General features: G+C 37.3%; 1 protein-coding gene across 2 annotated transcripts; it reads left to right on the forward strand.

Moving 5' to 3' along the window:
- Positions 1-1,104: 1,104 nt before the first annotated feature.
- Positions 1,105-17,357, forward strand: LOC105060256 (uncharacterized). Of its 2 annotated transcripts, XM_073247583.1 has the most exons (7): positions 1,105-1,438; positions 1,548-1,634; positions 1,709-1,885; positions 2,979-3,176; positions 15,077-15,286; positions 15,417-15,505; positions 16,085-17,348. In XM_073247583.1, the coding sequence occupies exons 1-7, from the start codon at positions 1,354-1,356 to the stop codon at positions 16,583-16,585; spliced, it is 1,347 nt and encodes a 448-aa protein (XP_073103684.1). In that variant the 5' UTR covers positions 1,105-1,353; the 3' UTR covers positions 16,586-17,348. The 2 variants fall into 2 exon arrangements, with proteins under 2 accessions (XP_073103684.1, XP_073103690.1); XM_073247589.1 differs by lacking the exon at positions 15,077-15,286 and having other exon boundaries at positions 16,085-17,357.
- Positions 17,358-17,435: the final 78 nt, after the last annotated feature.

The raw sequence follows: 17,435 nt of genomic DNA on the forward strand, positions 1-17,435 counted from the left end.
AAGTCGGGATCAGTCGGTTTATCCCAACAACTACTACTTCACTTCTACATCAATAAAATATTATCAGGTGGACTACATCCATTATAGATCCAGGATGAAATCATACTAAGTAAATTTATTTCTCAATTATTAGATGGATTCATTTCACTTTATGTTCATTGCGGATTTTGTCCACCTAGTAGTCATCCCAGCCCTTTGGGACAGCGAAGGATAGATGCGATAAATAAAAGCATGTGGGGGTCAAGGAGGATGCTACTGAGAGGAGAGATTTAGCTTTTTGCACCTTGAAAGTGGATGCTGCTCATCCTTGAATCTTCACCATGCATATTTAAGAACATAGCTAAAAATATTCATATAGAGAATATCTTTTTATTGTTAACTGCATCTAAATAGTCAATAATATACCAGCAGCTCATTCTGTCAGCCACCCTTGACATTGATCGGAACGAGGTCTCCTTTAAGAGGTCCAAATCACTTTACTATTATAACTTTAAATTTTGAGAGCATCACAATTAAAACAAAACAAGGTTTAAACTAAGCCATTCGATTACATTGTGTTGCAGATTAGATAAAGAATCTCAGGTTACAATCGTCGATCAATCTAATCATCAAATGTGATAGCACTCAGCATTTTAGCAACCGGAACGCTAAAAATCCAAAATTGCCCCCAAGGGACCGCGCACTACAAGTAGAATCACAAACGCTTTAAAAAAGAGGACAATAAAATGGAGAACGGGGAATACATTTATACTCGAACCCACAAAATAAGGTAGCTGTCAGTGGCCATGGTAAGGCCCCAGGAATGATTCAATAAAAAAATATTCCATATTTTCAAACCTTCATCTCAAAACAAGAAAACCAGACCTTCATGTAAACAGAAAAAAAAAAAAATAATAATAATAATAATAAAAGAAGGAGAAGATGAATCTCAACTTTTAAGTCTTTTAAAAAAATAATAATAATAATAATCTGAGACAGTACTGGGTCCGGTCATTCGCATTTAGCAAGCCATAAATCACAAAACTTTAATCCACTTGTCAAAAGCTTTATATATATATATATATATATAGCACACAATGCTCCTTCCTCACTCTCACTACCTTGCTCCATTCCCTCTTCCCTCCACTCCTCGTTTACACATTCCCCCTACAACTGTCCATATAACCAGGACCATAAGACGAGGGAAAAAAAAAAGAGGAATTTGATGGGCTCTTTCTCTCTTCCTCAATTCTCGACGATCCTGCGCTCTTTTGAGCGATCGATCAAAGCCTTTGCTCTCTGAACCGTGTCAATATATCTCTCCCTCTATCTCTCGCTCTCCCACCCTTTTTTTATTCTGGAGTAATTGGCCGTATGGAGAAGAAGAAAGGGCTTGCGCTGCTCCTTTTGATGGCCTTATTTAGCGGTTTTTCCTCGGTTTCGGCCGCTTCGCCGGCAAGTGGGTACCGCTTCGTCTTCGTCTTCTAGTTTTTCTCTTTACAACTCCATTAGGCTTTCTTGATTTCGAGCTTGGATTTTTTTTTTTTTTGGTTTATTAATATCTTTAGAGCTGGTCGGTGGATTCTTCGCCAGTGCATTGTCTTCTCTTTTTAGGCGGTTGTGGTCATTGACACCCACAGCCAAGATTGGCAACGGTATGACTCCTCTACGTTTGTGGTTTCTTTCTGTGGTTTTTGGATGTTCTTGTGATCGTTCCGGTTCTTTTCAGCGATATCCGGCCGCACGGCTATGAAATTCGAGAGGGGGTACAGTGTCGAGACGGTGTTCGATGGCGGCAAGCTTGGAATCGAGCCGTTCTCCGTCGGGGTGTCTCCGAGTGGAGACCTTCTGCTTCTTGATTCTGTGAACAGCAACATTTACAGGATATCTCCGCCATTGTCCAGATGTGCGTGGGCTTCGTTTTCTATCTTCTGTTACGTTTGCAGTTTGTTTTTTGATTGTTATTGCTTTTGGTTTCTGCTGGTATACATTCCATAATTTCCAGAAATTTAGTCATTTTAACTTTTTAATATACCTGGACCTTAAAAGGAACTGCAATCCGTTGAGTTTTGTGCTATTAGACTGGTTACTGACGAATTTCTATTAAATCTACAGATTATTACATCAATCAGTGTTATGGTTGTTTGAGTACTTTTATTTAAGTAATTGAATTGAACCCAATTGGAATGAGCGGAGATTTGGCTTTTTGTTGGTTTGCTTCTGGATAAATGTTGTCTGAATATAATTTGAATTTTTATTTTTATCTTTTAATAAAAATCCAAAATGTGCTTATGGGGTCAACATCCTTGTTTCTCACTGTCTAAGAATAGTTGTGCTTATCTTCTTTTTTCAATGCCAAGCTCCCACTTCATTTTAGATGTTTGTTCTGAAACATCTGAACTTGCTCAACTTCACGGTTCTGATGCAACTTGTATTTCAGTTTGTTCATCTTTCTGTTATACCTATTGACTCATGATCTTTGAATTTATTTCCAGAAGATTATAATATCTCTATACTTGCGGGGAATCCATATGGCTTTGTCTAACTATAACCCTATTCAAGCATTTTGTTAAACTGTGATAACGGTTTATTTGGGTAGGATGTCGTGACTTTTGTACAATGCAGACAACCAGGAATTAAAATTTAACCTTGTTTAGACAAGTTTTATCATCATCTTGAATGCTTTTTGTTTGATTATTTTGCTTCATTTTATTTTTAATATATATTTTCTTGAAGAGTGTGCTAACTAGTGTAGTTTGTAAAGTCTTAAAGGGAGAGTACCAATGACCTGTCTTAGGGTCCCCCCCTCATCTCAATTTTTGGCCAGGTTTTCTCCCATCCTAGTTCTCTAAAGAGAACATATTTTCATGTGTGTTTATTCAAATGGGTCGTTTCAAGTTCTACCATACTTGTCTGCCTTGTTCCTCTCGGCAAAATGTCTCTGGACCACTTGAAATCTTCTTGTTTTCTATTTGAAGTGTCTATATTGATCATGCTAGTCTCTCTGAACTCTGGGGAGAAAACAGACAGCAGACCTAAGCTTGTTGCCGGTTCAGCAGAAGGGTACACTGGTCATGTTGATGGGAGACCACGGGAAGCGAGGATGAACCATCCAAAGGGATTTACAGTGGATGACAAGGGTAACATTTATGTTGCAGACACCATGAACAAGGCAATCAGGAAAATTAGTGACAAAGGTAAATCAAAGGGCTCTCTTGAACCTTAATTATAGAACAGTTATTTTCATGACAGTGCTTGGATTTATGATGCCACCCACCTAGTATATTGAAATATAGTGTTTATCTTTCTTAATTTTAATATTTTTTCTAGATAACTTGAGTGAGGCTTATCATTTGCACCTGGTTAACCACCCTGTATCTTTGAAGTTGTGCAATTTACAAGGACCATCTGGTACCTTGAGGCTCTAACTTACGTAACCTGCTTCATATTATGCATGTTTATTGGCAATTATGCTGATGTTTTGTACATTGAGAAGAATTTCTAAATGGGAGACATTTTTTTAAATTTTTATTCCGGAATAAGCTTTTTAGCTACTTTGTTAATTTCTTTCCAGTCCTGTATTTGAATACCATAAGGAAATATTTTGCACCATAACTGAGAGAATCAACACACTGTAATGTTCCTGATTTTGTTTTGAATTCTCACTTGCTAACTCTTTTTGAGAAAAGGGAGGTGTGCAACACCCAATTTTTATTAATATAATGAAGGCACAAGAAGGAATTGAAAGCAAATAGTAGGAGAGAAAAGGAATAAAAAACAGGGTGGGGGGGAGGGGGGAGATAGAGAGAGAGAGAGAGAGAGGATGGGTTGGCTGTTGCTGGTGGCTTCTTCCGAAAGAGCAGAGGTCCAGTGGAGAAATAAGCTGAATGCTTTCTTGGTACTTAAGATGCATCTTGTAGTTACTTAACCTAAAAGAAGAAAATTATTTCAGTTTCTACGAGAAGGTATTATTGTTGGAAATTCTTGAAAGTTCAAGACATCATCTTAGGCTCTGTAGTTTTAAGATTTGTAACATGAGAAGGATTGAGAAGTGTGAAAACAAAGGGGAAAGGAAATGCTGGAGATGTTTGTACCTGATGTGGACATAATGCTGGTAGTGAGGAAGTGTTTGAAGCAGTGACAGCTCAAGCTAAACTAATTGATTGCTTGTCATGGAAAACTATGCTCTATTGAGGGCTCTATTAAGTCATATATGGATGCAGAATTTGTTGGCTATGGGAAAGCAGAGTGAACTACAGGAGATGCCAAGAGATGGGAAAAGATTGGTTGTAACAAAGAAACTTTGCTGAAATGGGTTGCCTTTAGAATTACAAGAGTTGTTGTAATGTTTTAGAACTTGAAATGATAGGGGCATAGTCTTGTTATAGGTCGGATACATTTATGATTGAATTTTTGGGTGATTGTCTCAAAAGATAGAGTAGAGATTACTTACTGGAAGAGTCCATTGCTTCATTTCACACATGAGAGAATTAGAATACAAGGTAGCCATTACTTTGATATCAGATATTTTATTTCCATGGAGATGAGGAAGAAGGGTGGATTCATTTTAGGAGTACCACATTTATACCACCTTGTTAGTATTGTAAGCGTTGATGGTTGGTTGACCTTAACATCAAGTAGAAACTCTTGTTCACATGTACGAGTTGATTGTATGGACCACTATATGATCTATTTGTGTTGTAGACAATTCTCATTTGAGATCAGCACTTCATAGATTGGTGCCAAGCTATTGGCTGGAGAAGCTCTGTGTAAGATGTGACGTACGTCAAAACCAAGTACTCCAGGTGTGGGGAGATCTACCTTATTGATTATGTAGTTTAAACTCATGTGATCAAAGAGTTACCCTACAACATTCTCCAAGACTTGGGAAGAACATGAAAAAAGACTCAAGCTGATGAGGCAAAAAGGAATTCAACGAATGATACAGATTAAGTTAAAACTTCATTCCTTTTGGAAGACTTTTGGATTTTTACGAGGTGATTGAAAATGGGATGTTGAAACAAGATTTACCTTATCCTAGTAATTATGAGAAAACAATTTTGGTTTTATTTTAAGCTTATTAGTTTCAAGCAAGACCAATTCAGAACTGAGTCAGTTTTTCCTCAAGCAAAACATGCTAATGCCAAAATTGACATGTGTTAGCTGAAACAAACGAAAGCCACATGAAACTAACTAAAACCCATGTTTTGATTGGTGAATTGCATTTTGCTAGGTTTTGGGTTTTGGCAACTGTTAGAACAAATCGACGAAAAATTGATCCAAAAATAATGCAAAAGAAAAGAAAAGGAAAGAGCACACCAGGATTTAACGTGGTTCGGCAATGTGCCTACGTCCACAGGCAAAGATGAGCAATTCCACTATCAAGGATTACAATGGAGGAGAAGCATACAAAATTCCAAATCTCCATACACCCCAAAAATTTCTCTCTCAATCTATATATGAAAAATAGAGAAAGAAAAAATACAAAAGGTGCCGCGTCGTGAGATCGTGAAAAAACCATTGAGGAGCCTGGACGCCGCTTGAGAGAAAAAAAGAGCCCGTGAACCACCTCTTGTCGTCATGAAGTGGCATAAAAATAAACCACACGAACACCTAGGCGGCCAAAGAAAGAGCCCTTTTAGGACTCTGATGTGTGGCAGCGAAAGGCGGTGAAAGAGGATTCTATTTAAAAAAAATGCCACACCTATTTGTTGTGTTAATCGGGTCAAATAACCCAATCTCCACCTTTTGACTTGGTTAACACAAATGCACTCCTCAAAGTAAAATGCTCACAAATACAAAATAGTAGAAAATACTCATCTTTACCAAAATACCCCAAAGGATATCATTGAGCGTTGTAGACACCAACTAAGTCCAAGCAATCCTCGAACTTAGCAACTGGAAGAGGCTTTGTCATCTTATCAGCTGGATTGTCCGCAGTGCCAATTTTCTTAACAGTCACTGTGCGTTTGCCCATCACATCTCAAACGAAGTGAAACTTCACATCTATGCGCTTTGTTTTTTCATGAACCATTTGGTCTTTAGATAAATGAATAGCACTCTTGACTGTCTGAATACACAACCATCAACTTCTGATTAGAAGTTAGCTCTTCAAATAAGCCTCATAGCCATATAGCTTTCTTCACATCCTCTGTCATAGCGACATACTCCACCTCGATCATAGACAAGGCTACAATGGGTTGCAATGAAGCTTTCCAACTAACTGCACATCCACCAATAGAGAAAACATAATCTAAAAATGATCTCCTCCTATCCAAATCACCTAGAAAATTCGAATCAACATATCCAACCACACCATCCTTACACCTCCCAAACTCCAAACAAGTATTAGTGGTATCTCGTAGGTATCTCAGAATCCACTTAACAGCATACTAATAAGTCTTACCAAGGTTGGTCATATATCTGCTAACCATGCTCACTGCATAGAAGATGTCTGGCCGTGTGCAAACCATGGCGTACATAATGCTCCCAATAGTACTAGAATAAGGAACATGTGACATGTACTCCTGTTCATCGTCGGACTGTGGTGATAATGTGGCTAAAAGTCTGAAGTGTGCCGCAAGGGGAGTGCTCACCGACTTTGCATCTATCATCCCAATATGCCAAAGAATCCTTTCTATGTATTTCTCCTGTGTCAAATGCAATGATCCTGATTTTCTGCCCCTCTTAATTTTCATTCCGAGGATCTTCTTAGCAGCATCTAGATCTTTCATTTCAAACTCACCTTTCAGTAATGTCTTCAACTTATTTATCTCAACTATGTCACTGGAAGCAATTAACATATCATCGACATAGAGCAACAAATATATGAAAGATCCGTTACCAGGTTGCCTGAAGTACACACAACTGTCATGCTTGCTTCTCGAATATCCGTGACCTATCATGGAGTTGAACCGCTTGTACCATTATCGAGGAAACTGCTTCAAGCTATAAAGTGATTTCTTTAACAGGCAAACATGATCCTCCTTCCCTTCAATAATGAATCCCTCCAATTGTTTCATATAAATTTACTCCTCAAGTTCTCCATGTAGGAAGGCTGTCTTAACATCCAGCTGCTCAAGGTGCAAACTATGCATGGCTACCAATGATAAGAGGACACGAATAGTAGTCTGCTTAACAACAGGTGAGAAAATATCATTATAATCAATACCTTCTATCTTACTGTAGCCTTTAGCAACTAAACGAGCTTTGTACCTTGTATCTTTCACATCGAGAATTTCGTCTTTTTTCTTGAAGATCCACTTGCAACCAACAATTCTCTTGCCTGTAGACAGTTTTACCAACTCTCATGTGCGATTCTTATGAAGAGACTCCATCTCCTCATTCATCGCCACTAACCACTCTACAGAACTGGCACTAGAAATAGCTTGATTGTATATGGAAGGCTCATCATCTTCTTCTATCTTATATGCCGTTGAAACAGCATAAGCAACCAAATCCTCATAGCCATATCTTTACGGTGGTTTGATCTGTCTCCTCGTTTTACTTGTAGCAATACTTTGCCTCTCAACTTGTGGGATTTCACTAATTAAGGTGTCTGATGACTAGCACTCGGTCTTTGCCTCCATCTACTCACTAGCACTCGGGGTCTTATCAGAAGAAACACGGTTAAGATATAACATAACAGACTCATCAAATTTGACATCCCTACCAATAAGCAATCTAGATGATTTAGGACACCACAGTCTATATCCCTTAACCCCCGACGCATAATCAATAAAAATGCACTTTTTAACCCTAGGTTCTAACTTGCCTTGATTTACATGAGCATAAGCAGGACAACAAAATATTTGCAAATTAGAATAATTAGAAGGGCTATCAGACCATACCTCCTTCGGAGTTTTACAATCAAGAACCGAATGTGGGGATTGATTTACTAGGTAACTTACCGTAAAGATTGCCTCTGTCCAAAAGCTCTTCGCCAAGCCACCATTAGAGAGCATGCATCGAGCTCTCTCCAAAAGAGTCCTGTTCATCCGTTCAAGTACCCCGTTCTGCTATGGAGTATGCCTAACGTCTTATGTCTAACGATCCCTTGTTACAGAATTCTTCAAATTTTGACGAACAGAATTCTAAATCATTGTCAGTCCTCAATCTCTTAATCTTCTCTTCAGTTTGCTTCTCAATCGTAGCCTTCCACTGCTTAAAATAACTGAATACCTCATCTTTACTTTTCAGAAAGAACACCCATGCTTTACGAGAAAAGTCATCAATAAAAGTCAACATATATCTAGCACCACCGTTGGTAGGAGTACGAGAGGGTCCCCAAAGATCTGAATGAATGTAGTTCAGAGTACCTTTTGTCTGATGAACTGCGGCCTTAAAACTGACTCTTTTTTGTTTGCCAAGAACATAATGCTCACAGAAGTCTAATTTTCCAAAACTCTAACCACCAAGTAGACCTCTCTTGTTCAACTCTGTCATACCATGCTCACTCATATGCTCCAGTCGCATATGCCATAATTTGGTGCTATTTGAATCTGACATGGAGAAAGAAGTCACCGCCGCTGAACCTGTCATCGTGGAACCTTGTAGAACATACAACAAGTCGGACAACTTGACCTTCATTACTACAAGATTTTCATTAGTGACCTTCATCAATCCATCAGCCGAAGAATATCTGAAGTCTTTAGCATCAAAAGTACCCAATGAGATCAGATTTTTTCTTATATCTGGAACATACCGAACCTCCGATAAAGTCCTCACCTGAACAATGCCAATACCAATAACTGTACACCTGGCATGATTTTCTATCAATACAACTCCACCTTGAATAGGCTTGTATGTCGAGAACTACCCTCTATGAGTACAGATATGATAGAAACACGCGGAGTCCATAAACCACTCATCTTGTCTATGTGTCTTATTTGTAGCTGTGAAGACAATATCATCACCATCTAATTCTCCTGTAGCAATACTTGCTTCTGCCTCAGTGTTAGTGCCTTTCTGACCTTGACGCTTGTCATCATTCTTCTTCTGCTGTTTTTTATTTTTTAACTTGAAACAATCAGCTTTTATGTGACCCTTCTTCTTACAATAATCACAAATCATATTCCTATGCTTTGACTTTGACCTGGATGTACCTTTATTGCCAAAACCCTTTTCTTAAGACCTCCCTTTAGCAACCAAACCTTCTCATGAAACTCCACCTTTCTCAGTGCTCATCTGCATATCAATCCTTTCTTTTGAAAGTAGGGTGGACTTGACATCATCAAGACACAAAGTATCTCATCCAAACAAAAAGGTCTCACGAAAATTCTTGTAAGAGGGCGGTAAAGAACATAATAATAAAAGGGCTTCATCCCCCTCCTCAATTTTGACATCTATCGAGCGGAGATCCATAATAATAGAACTAAATTCATCTAAATGAGATTTAATAGAGGTACCTTCCGTCATGCGCAACATGAAGAGATGTTGCTTTAAATACAACTTGTTGGTAAGGGATATTGTCATGTAGAGAGACTCCAACTTAAGCCATAGTCCTGCAGCAGTCCTTTCATCTAGAACCTCACGCAATACCTCATCTGATAGACATAACTGTATTGCCGTAAGAGCTTTCTCATCGATCTCCTCCTTCTGCTCTGGTGTCAATGAATCGGACATCTTTTCTTTTCCTAACAGTGTCTTCTGTAATCCCTGCTGCGTCAGTACAGCACGCATCTTGACTTGCCATAATGCAAAGCTGTTGGTCCTGTCAAATTTATGGATCTCAAACTTCGTCATCATCTTAATCCATCAAGGGAATAGAATAGCTCTGATACCAGTTTGTTAGAACAAATCGATGAAAAATAGATCCAAAAATAATGCAAAAGAAAAGGAAAGAGCACACCAGGATTTAACGTGGTTCGACAGTGTGCCTACGTCCACGGACGAAGATGAGCAATTCTACTATCAAGGATTACAATGGAGAAGCATACAAAATTCCAAATCCCCGTACACCCCAAAAATTTCTCTCTCAATCTATATCTGAAAAATAGAGAAAGAAAAAATATAAAAGGTGCCGTGCCATGAGATCATGAAAAACCACTGAGGAGTCTGGACGCCGCTTGAGAGAAAAAAAGAGCCCGTGAACCACCTCTTGTCCTCATGAGTGGCATATAAATAAACCACACGAAAACCTAGGCGGCCAAAAAAAGAGCCCTTTTAGGACTCTGACGTGTGGCAGTGAAAGGCGGTGAAAGAGTCCTTTTAGGATTCTGTTTAAAAAAAATGCCACACCTATTTGTTCTGTTGACCAGGTCAAATAACCCAACAGCAACACTTTAAACCTTATGCTAATCAAGAAGACCTCTGAAACATATTTTTAATTTTTCAGGATGTAAGTGATCTGCCATCTAATGTATTATGAGAGTGGAGGTTTCCTGTTCTGTGGGGATGTGGAAGGAAGATGACCTGACTCGATAAAATGGATGTGGTTTCAACAAGTGAAACTAGGGCTGGCATTGGGGGCTTATAGTCCAGAATCTTCCTCATGCCTAATCCAAATCTTTAGGAATTAGGAGTGGATCCTTCTTGCTAAATTTAATGGGTCTTTGGTACAGATTCAGATCCTCAGACATGTTTGAAAAATTTTGATCTGGGTTCAAATCTATGCATATTGATAACTGATAATACGATGACTTTTTACAGACGAGTCACCAAAGCATTATTTTTGCTATTCTTTTGTACTCAGCAGTAGAGAGATAATTCATTGGATTTTGCATCACATTTAATCTTTAAAGGAAGCATGGGAGTGATTCTCTGTCTCCAACAAAAGATAAGATGGCCAATAACTGTTTGTGATGGGGACAAAAATATATATGTATGTTAGAATAGCTCCAGTGCAGAGGTAATCTCAGAATTTATGTGGATAAATTGGAACAAGAGCAGCGGCTGTGATGGAGGAGGAATTTGGACTGAATATTGAGATATCTTTTCTATAAAAATGAAAGTCTTACTGCACAACCCCACCACCAACCCCCCACCTGCACAACCACCCCCCCACCCCCCAAAACAAAAAAAAGGGTCAGATTTCTAAAGTTGAGCTTGAGACAACTGTTGATTGTGTTTATATTGTAAGAAGCACTTAGGGTAATGAATTAATGTTTCTCTTAACAATGTTCTTGGGTTTTATATTCATTGCATTGTTGACAAGTAAGGACAGTGATCAATGCAAGTAAGAAGATGAATCAATCATGAACTTCTTTTGGCACTATAGTGATGCTAGCAATTTTAGGTTGGAAGTATGCATTGTCAGAAAATATTCTTTCAGCAAACTTTAATCAGAAGGGTGATACTATCCCTGTTGAGGTAGTGATCAAGTAGGCTTTCTATGATGATAAGATTTCATTCACAACTAGTATAGCCATCTTTTGCTGTTTCTCAGGTTGCTTAGCCACATCAAGGTGGATCAAGACATTATTACAATATATACCTAAGTATTAGATTATTTCAAAAAAAAAAAAAATCGTGTAGAGTCCATGAGTTTATTAATTATGTGTAAAAGGAGTCTTCCTATTGTTTTGTATAAGTCAAGGAGTCAATAAATTTAGTATGTGAGAGTTGTAACTTTGTGTATTTAATATATGAAATTCAAAAGTCAAGAGAGGGCTATATAAGGGTCACTTAGATGGTGCTTGAATAAAATTAAGAGTACATACGAGCACAATTTCTACGAGCACAATGTCTTTTAGATAGGATATTTGACCTTTAAAATTTTTTGGTGTTTGGTTATGGGATGTGCTTTTGTGGAGGTTAGTGTCCTCAAAGTAGTTATGGGGGAGGGTGCTCCTCCAAGAGACATAGAAGACAGGAAGAACAGAGAAAATGAAAAAGCATGTTGGGAGATGAAGTACAGACTTGGCCTAAGTGTGGTGACCAAATATTGTCAAGGTAAGTCCGCGTGCCGAAAAGTGGCAACTCAAACATTGGTGACCTAAAAGTGGTTATCTCAAGGGCTACAAGAAAAGGATCACCAGTTGATCACAATGATACAACTGTCTTGAAAATACAAGGTCCACAAAGAAAGTGCCGCAGCATGCAATTAAAATCGCCATCGAAGGCTTTCAAGGACACTGGAGAAGAAAATGTTGCGAGATAAAGGGATAGACCTACATGTGGACAGTGGCGGCCTTGGCACTTCAACTGCAAGAATGCAACAAAAAAGGAAAAAAAAAATTGAACACTAAACAAGGAGAAAGGTGATTGTTATAGGCAAATCAAAAGCTTGAAGTGGAATTAACTGTTATAAGATGTTCATGTTAGGAGTCACATCAAACTAGATGCTCAATGACAAGAAGCACCAAGAAGTATTTTTAGTTAAGAGGCTTTTGTTGGATTGATTGAATGTATGAATTATGTCAAGAAGTCCAACAAACTTATTCAATGTGTGTAGAAGTTGAGGAATCTTGTTGATTTGTATGAGTCAAGGAGTTGATGAGATCTAGAAAAATGAAGTGTTTATCTAGTTAATATTGTGAAAAAACAATGGTTGTGAGAAGGCTATATAAGGATGGATGTATGTGCGTACAAGAGGTAAGTTAAGAAAGAAGGTGTAGGAAGAAACAAAGAGAGAATCTGGGTATGAGGTTAGTTCCAGAGTGTGTGGCCCCATAGCCACGTGTACCCAAGTTGCCGATTATTTATTTATGTGCCTTGATGGAAATATATAGTTTAGTATATTATTTACTTGAGTGTTCTTTGTTTCTCCAATGTGTTTTCTTCCATTGCATGCTTGAGTAAAATTAGAATATTTAAGATTTTAATTTCTATGAGTGCTTAATTTGTAACATTGCGAGCAGTTATTTATGTGCATGATATTCCTGCTAGTGGTATCATGACTGAGTATACATTTTGAGCTTTGCAAGCTTTAATCTTACGCTTTTATGGCCATCTTTTGTTATGTCTGCTAGGTGCATGGTCATTGGAGTGATTTTTTGCTATGTAAAGCGTACAGTTCTTTTACTGGCAAAACAGAAGTCATTTAGGATCATGCATGTATTAATAATTTATGTATTATAAGGTCAATTTGAATACTAAATTTCTTGAGTAGAGAATTATAAAGATATCACATTGTTACACGTATATGCAATACATTTAGGAGAAAAGTTGGATCGCACAAGTCAAGTATATTTTGGTTCCTGGAACGTGCACACAAGCCATAAGGCATCTTTCCTTACGGTACTAAGTGGTGGACATGGATTAAACAAATTTTCATCAAATGCCTTGTCGTCGTAGACTTTGTCTATGAATGCATTCTTTTTCTTCTTTTTTGGCGTGCTTTAATTTCTACTTTTACGTTTTAGTCATTAATCCTCCTATATGTATGTATGTGTGCATTCACACATGCATGCATGTATTTTTTTCTTTCATTCTTGACATGCTCTAATTTATATTGTTGTATTTTAATTATTAATCTTCTTTTGTACTTTTGTTTCTTTTTTGAGATCATGTTCTGTTTGTAGAACCTATTAGCCCTAGTATCTATAACTCCTAACAATCATATAGAATATCTAGTCAAGTTTTTGAGAGAAAAAGAAATGAGGCCAGAGGCCCATTCAATTTGTTGAGATAAAACAAGAATGCCTAAACAAGTTAAATTTTTCATTTCTATAACTTTTTGATCAGCATAGCCACACTTTTAGGGGGCATTTGGTATAGGAAGATCATCCCAAGATCAAAAGTAATATGAATAGAGGTGATGAAATCACCGTATTTGGTTATACCATGATTTTACATGATCATGATTTCAAATCACCGTCACTTCTTAAATCATCATCCAATCCAGTGATAGGATATCCGTCCTTGAGGTAGGTATCCAAAATCTCACCATAGCAGTGATCTTAGACTGAAATTTGAGGATAAAAAGATCCCTTGGTTCAGTGAAAAAAATTTATATATCAATACACTATATTATATTTATGATGTATTATATTATAATATAGTGGTAATTATATTATTATCATATTATTATTTAACAATAATTTTAGATTATAGTTGAAATAAATTATTGTACTTTATATTTATATAATAAAATTATTTAATATATTATTTTTATTTATATTTTAACAAAATAAATATTAGTATTAAAAATAATATATTTTAGAATGAATAAAAATATTAATTCTATAACAACCATTAATATATTTTTATAGGATTAATAATTTAAAGGACTAAAAAATATATTTTTTGAAATATATTAATAATTAATATTATAACAAAAATATTAGTATTTTATTATAATATATTTTTATGACTAATAAAAATATTTTTATGGAATATATCATGGGCAATTTTGGTATTATATGGTCAGTGATCTTGAATTTTCATGGAATAGCAAACAAGTTAATCATGGATACTAAGGAATATTCAAATCATTAAAACATAGTATACCAAACATGATGATCTTAGATCACCGGGGATTAGATTTAACCCAAGACAATGATCACTAGTAATCTTAGATCACTGTGGTGATCCCGTTTGAGTCACTAGATGACCCCCTAATTTTTAAATTCCAATTCTTCTCTGGAAATTGCGGCCTTTGACTTTGTGTTCTGGTCACTTAAGGGCCTGTTTGTTATTGCTTTTGTTTTCCAATTTTGTTTTCAGAAGCCCAAGAATAAAAATGAATGAGACTGAACAACATGTATGATGAAACAGATTTCTTTTTTGAAATTGTTTATAAAGTCTATAAAGGTTTTGGTGATTTATTGTTATCAAAAAGAAGAGTGAAAATGTAAACAGAATAGCAGAAGTTTTGTACAAATGCTATCTTCAAGAATGGTGGTTCACTAATTTTGGAGAAATAAAGACACAAACATAATAATGATAGCAATCAGGCCCTAGGCCAATTCTTGCTCTTTTTTTTCCCCTAGTTGGCAAATGACATTGCTGTAAGGTATTTGTTTGTGAGAATTATTCTACAGAAAATTGCTTAGTAGACTCTATTTGGACTATTGCTTCTCTTGGTGATAATTGACCATATTTTTTATGGCTCCATCATATGAGTGGAAATAACAGTTAAAAGAAACACTTGAAGCAAGAAATAAATGAATAATTCCAAAAAAAGTGCAAATTCAGATTCCGTATCTTTTTTTAGGGGTTACAACAATAGCTGGCGGGAAGTGGAATAGAGAGGGACATGTAGACGGGCCAAGTGAAGATGCAAAGTTTTCTAACGATTTTGAGGTGGTCTACATTGGTAGTAGCTGCTCTCTTCTGGTTGTAGACAGAGGAAACCAGGCAATCCGGGAGATCCAGCTACATTTTGATGATTGTGCATGCCAGTATGAAACTGTTCTCCCTCTAGGTAGAACATGCCATTATTTATCCCTGCACTTGCTTTTCTTCTTTTCTGAGGAGGATAATAACTTGATATGTAGACTTACAAGTCTTCTTTCACAAGATCACTTAATGACAAGTCTGGGTTTCCATTGCAGGAATTGCAGTGCTTTTTGCTGCTGGTTTCTTTGGCTACATGCTCGCATTACTGCAGCGACGAGTGGGAGCGATTGTTTCTTCCATACATGTGAGTTTCTAATAACAGATGTCATGTGGTGAGAATGATAAGTTAAATAGCTTCAACCACAAGGTTGTGCTGTTAGTCACTAAAGCCATGACATACCAATCCGATTGACTTCATCTTTAGCTGCTAGCATGCTTCACGCTGGCCCATTATCTGATATCTCCTGCAAATGGATGTAATTGAGGCAGTACCCTTAACAAAATTATGCATGTTATTCTTGCCTTCTCTAATGGTTTTCAAAACTGGTAATTAACCATAGTAACTGGATAAAGGTGCTCAGTTTGCAAGAATTCAAGATTGTTTTATTTAAAAAATAGATTTCTTTCAAATTCTTTTACTAGTATATTAGATCATTGCAATTTTTGATATTTCTTGAACAGCTTAGTGCCATGAACGTATGCAATTATTATGTTTGATATGTCTCAAAGCTTTCATTTTATTAAAATAATTCTGAAGACCATGATATAATACCCTGGTAATAAATGGAAAGCTAGAAAGCCTATTCAGTTGCCAATTTCCCCAAATGCTTTTGCTGTTCTTGCTCTACAATCAACATTCAGTCTTATGAAATATTTCTTTCAGGAACCTATAACTCCAAAATCAAGCATGACACCTAGTCCACATCAGCAGCCAAGGAGACCTTCAGTTAGACCACCACTAATCCCAACTGAGGATGAATCAGAGAAGCGAGAAGAAGAGGGGCTCTTCACCTCGATTGGGAAGCTTGTTGCTGGTGCTGGCTCATCTATAGCACTGATCGTTGGAGGAATTTTCTCAAGTTCCAGAGGCAAGTATCATCAGCACCATAACCAATATCAGCTGTGGCAACAAAGCCAGGCAAACTCATTGCCAGTGCAAGAAAGCTTTCTAGTCCCTGAAGAAGAGCCACCACGAGTGGAGGCAAGGACGCCCATCCCACGTAAGACCTATGCTTTCATGTCGAAGGACCCTGAGAAGCTCCACCAATTACACCAGGGAGGGGCTTATTTTAGTAGTTGGGATGGGGAACTCCAGGAACAGAAGAGGCAGCAGCAGCAGTATCTGCATCAACACCGACGGTACTCGTCAGTCCCACAGGCTTAATATGAGCTGAGCTGTGTGATGACAAGTGAGGATGTCTTTGGAACAGTTAAGGAGTCAGATAGCAAACGCGAGGCAGTGAAATTCAGGGGTTTGAATTATGGGGATCCATGTTATGATCAATATGGTCTGTGCTTAAGGATCAATCATATGCATTACTGTAGGGAGTATTAGATATTTTTTAAAAACATTTACATGATGACCTTCCTCGTGTCATTGGTCTATAGAAATGCAGTGGAAAGATGGAAGCTCTAGAATCTGTTTAACGAATGAATGGGTTGAATGATGAATGAATGAGTGAAAGTTGAGCACTCTATTCTGCCTTTTTTTTTAAATGAACCACAATCCTCTATGCGCTGTCGCTGCATCACAGCCTTCTTAGTTAGGCTTGGGTTTAAGCTGGTGTGTAAGCCAATAAGCATCCCATCCAGGTACAGCTTTACAGGGGTCTCCGTTATTACATGGTCAAAGGATAAAATGTAATGGATGCCGGAACCCTGCTTCCATTTTTAATTAGTCATATGAAACAAGTTTGAAAGGACAATGGCAATTGTGAATGCATTTAAACGTTAAATCTAGAGTAGATTATTAGAAAAAAGTTAATCTTGAACTGATATTAACGTAGAAGAGCATCTACAGTAGTCATAGTCTAGTGTTTCACCTTTAAAGAAAGGTTTAAAAGAGTTTCCTTTAAACGTGGTGCAGGATGTAACCTCCTGGTTGCTTGTCTCTAGGCTCAAGACTGATAAATGGCAAACACCTTGGAGCCCCACCGCTCAGCTAATGTGACTAGGAACCATCAAAGCTAACAAGGTAACAGCTCACCAATCAATTAAAGATCACTCAGAACAAA

Source organism: Elaeis guineensis, chromosome 1, assembly GCF_000442705.2.
Source record: "Elaeis guineensis isolate ETL-2024a chromosome 1, EG11, whole genome shotgun sequence".
Classification (NCBI taxonomy): Eukaryota; Viridiplantae; Streptophyta; class Magnoliopsida; order Arecales; family Arecaceae; genus Elaeis; species Elaeis guineensis.

Excerpts from the sequence above, each read along its gene's own strand:
- LOC105060256 (XM_073247583.1), top strand. The coding sequence starts at position 1,354 with ATGGAGAAGAAGAAAGGGCTTGCGCTGCTCCTTTTGATGGCCTTATTT. Across the intron at positions 1,886-2,978 it reads ATCTCCGCCATTGTCCAGAT|TCTCTCTGAACTCTGGGGAG; the intron begins GTGCGTGGGCTT and ends TGATCATGCTAG. Across the intron at positions 15,287-15,416 it reads TGAAACTGTTCTCCCTCTAG|GAATTGCAGTGCTTTTTGCT; the intron begins GTAGAACATGCC and ends TTTCCATTGCAG.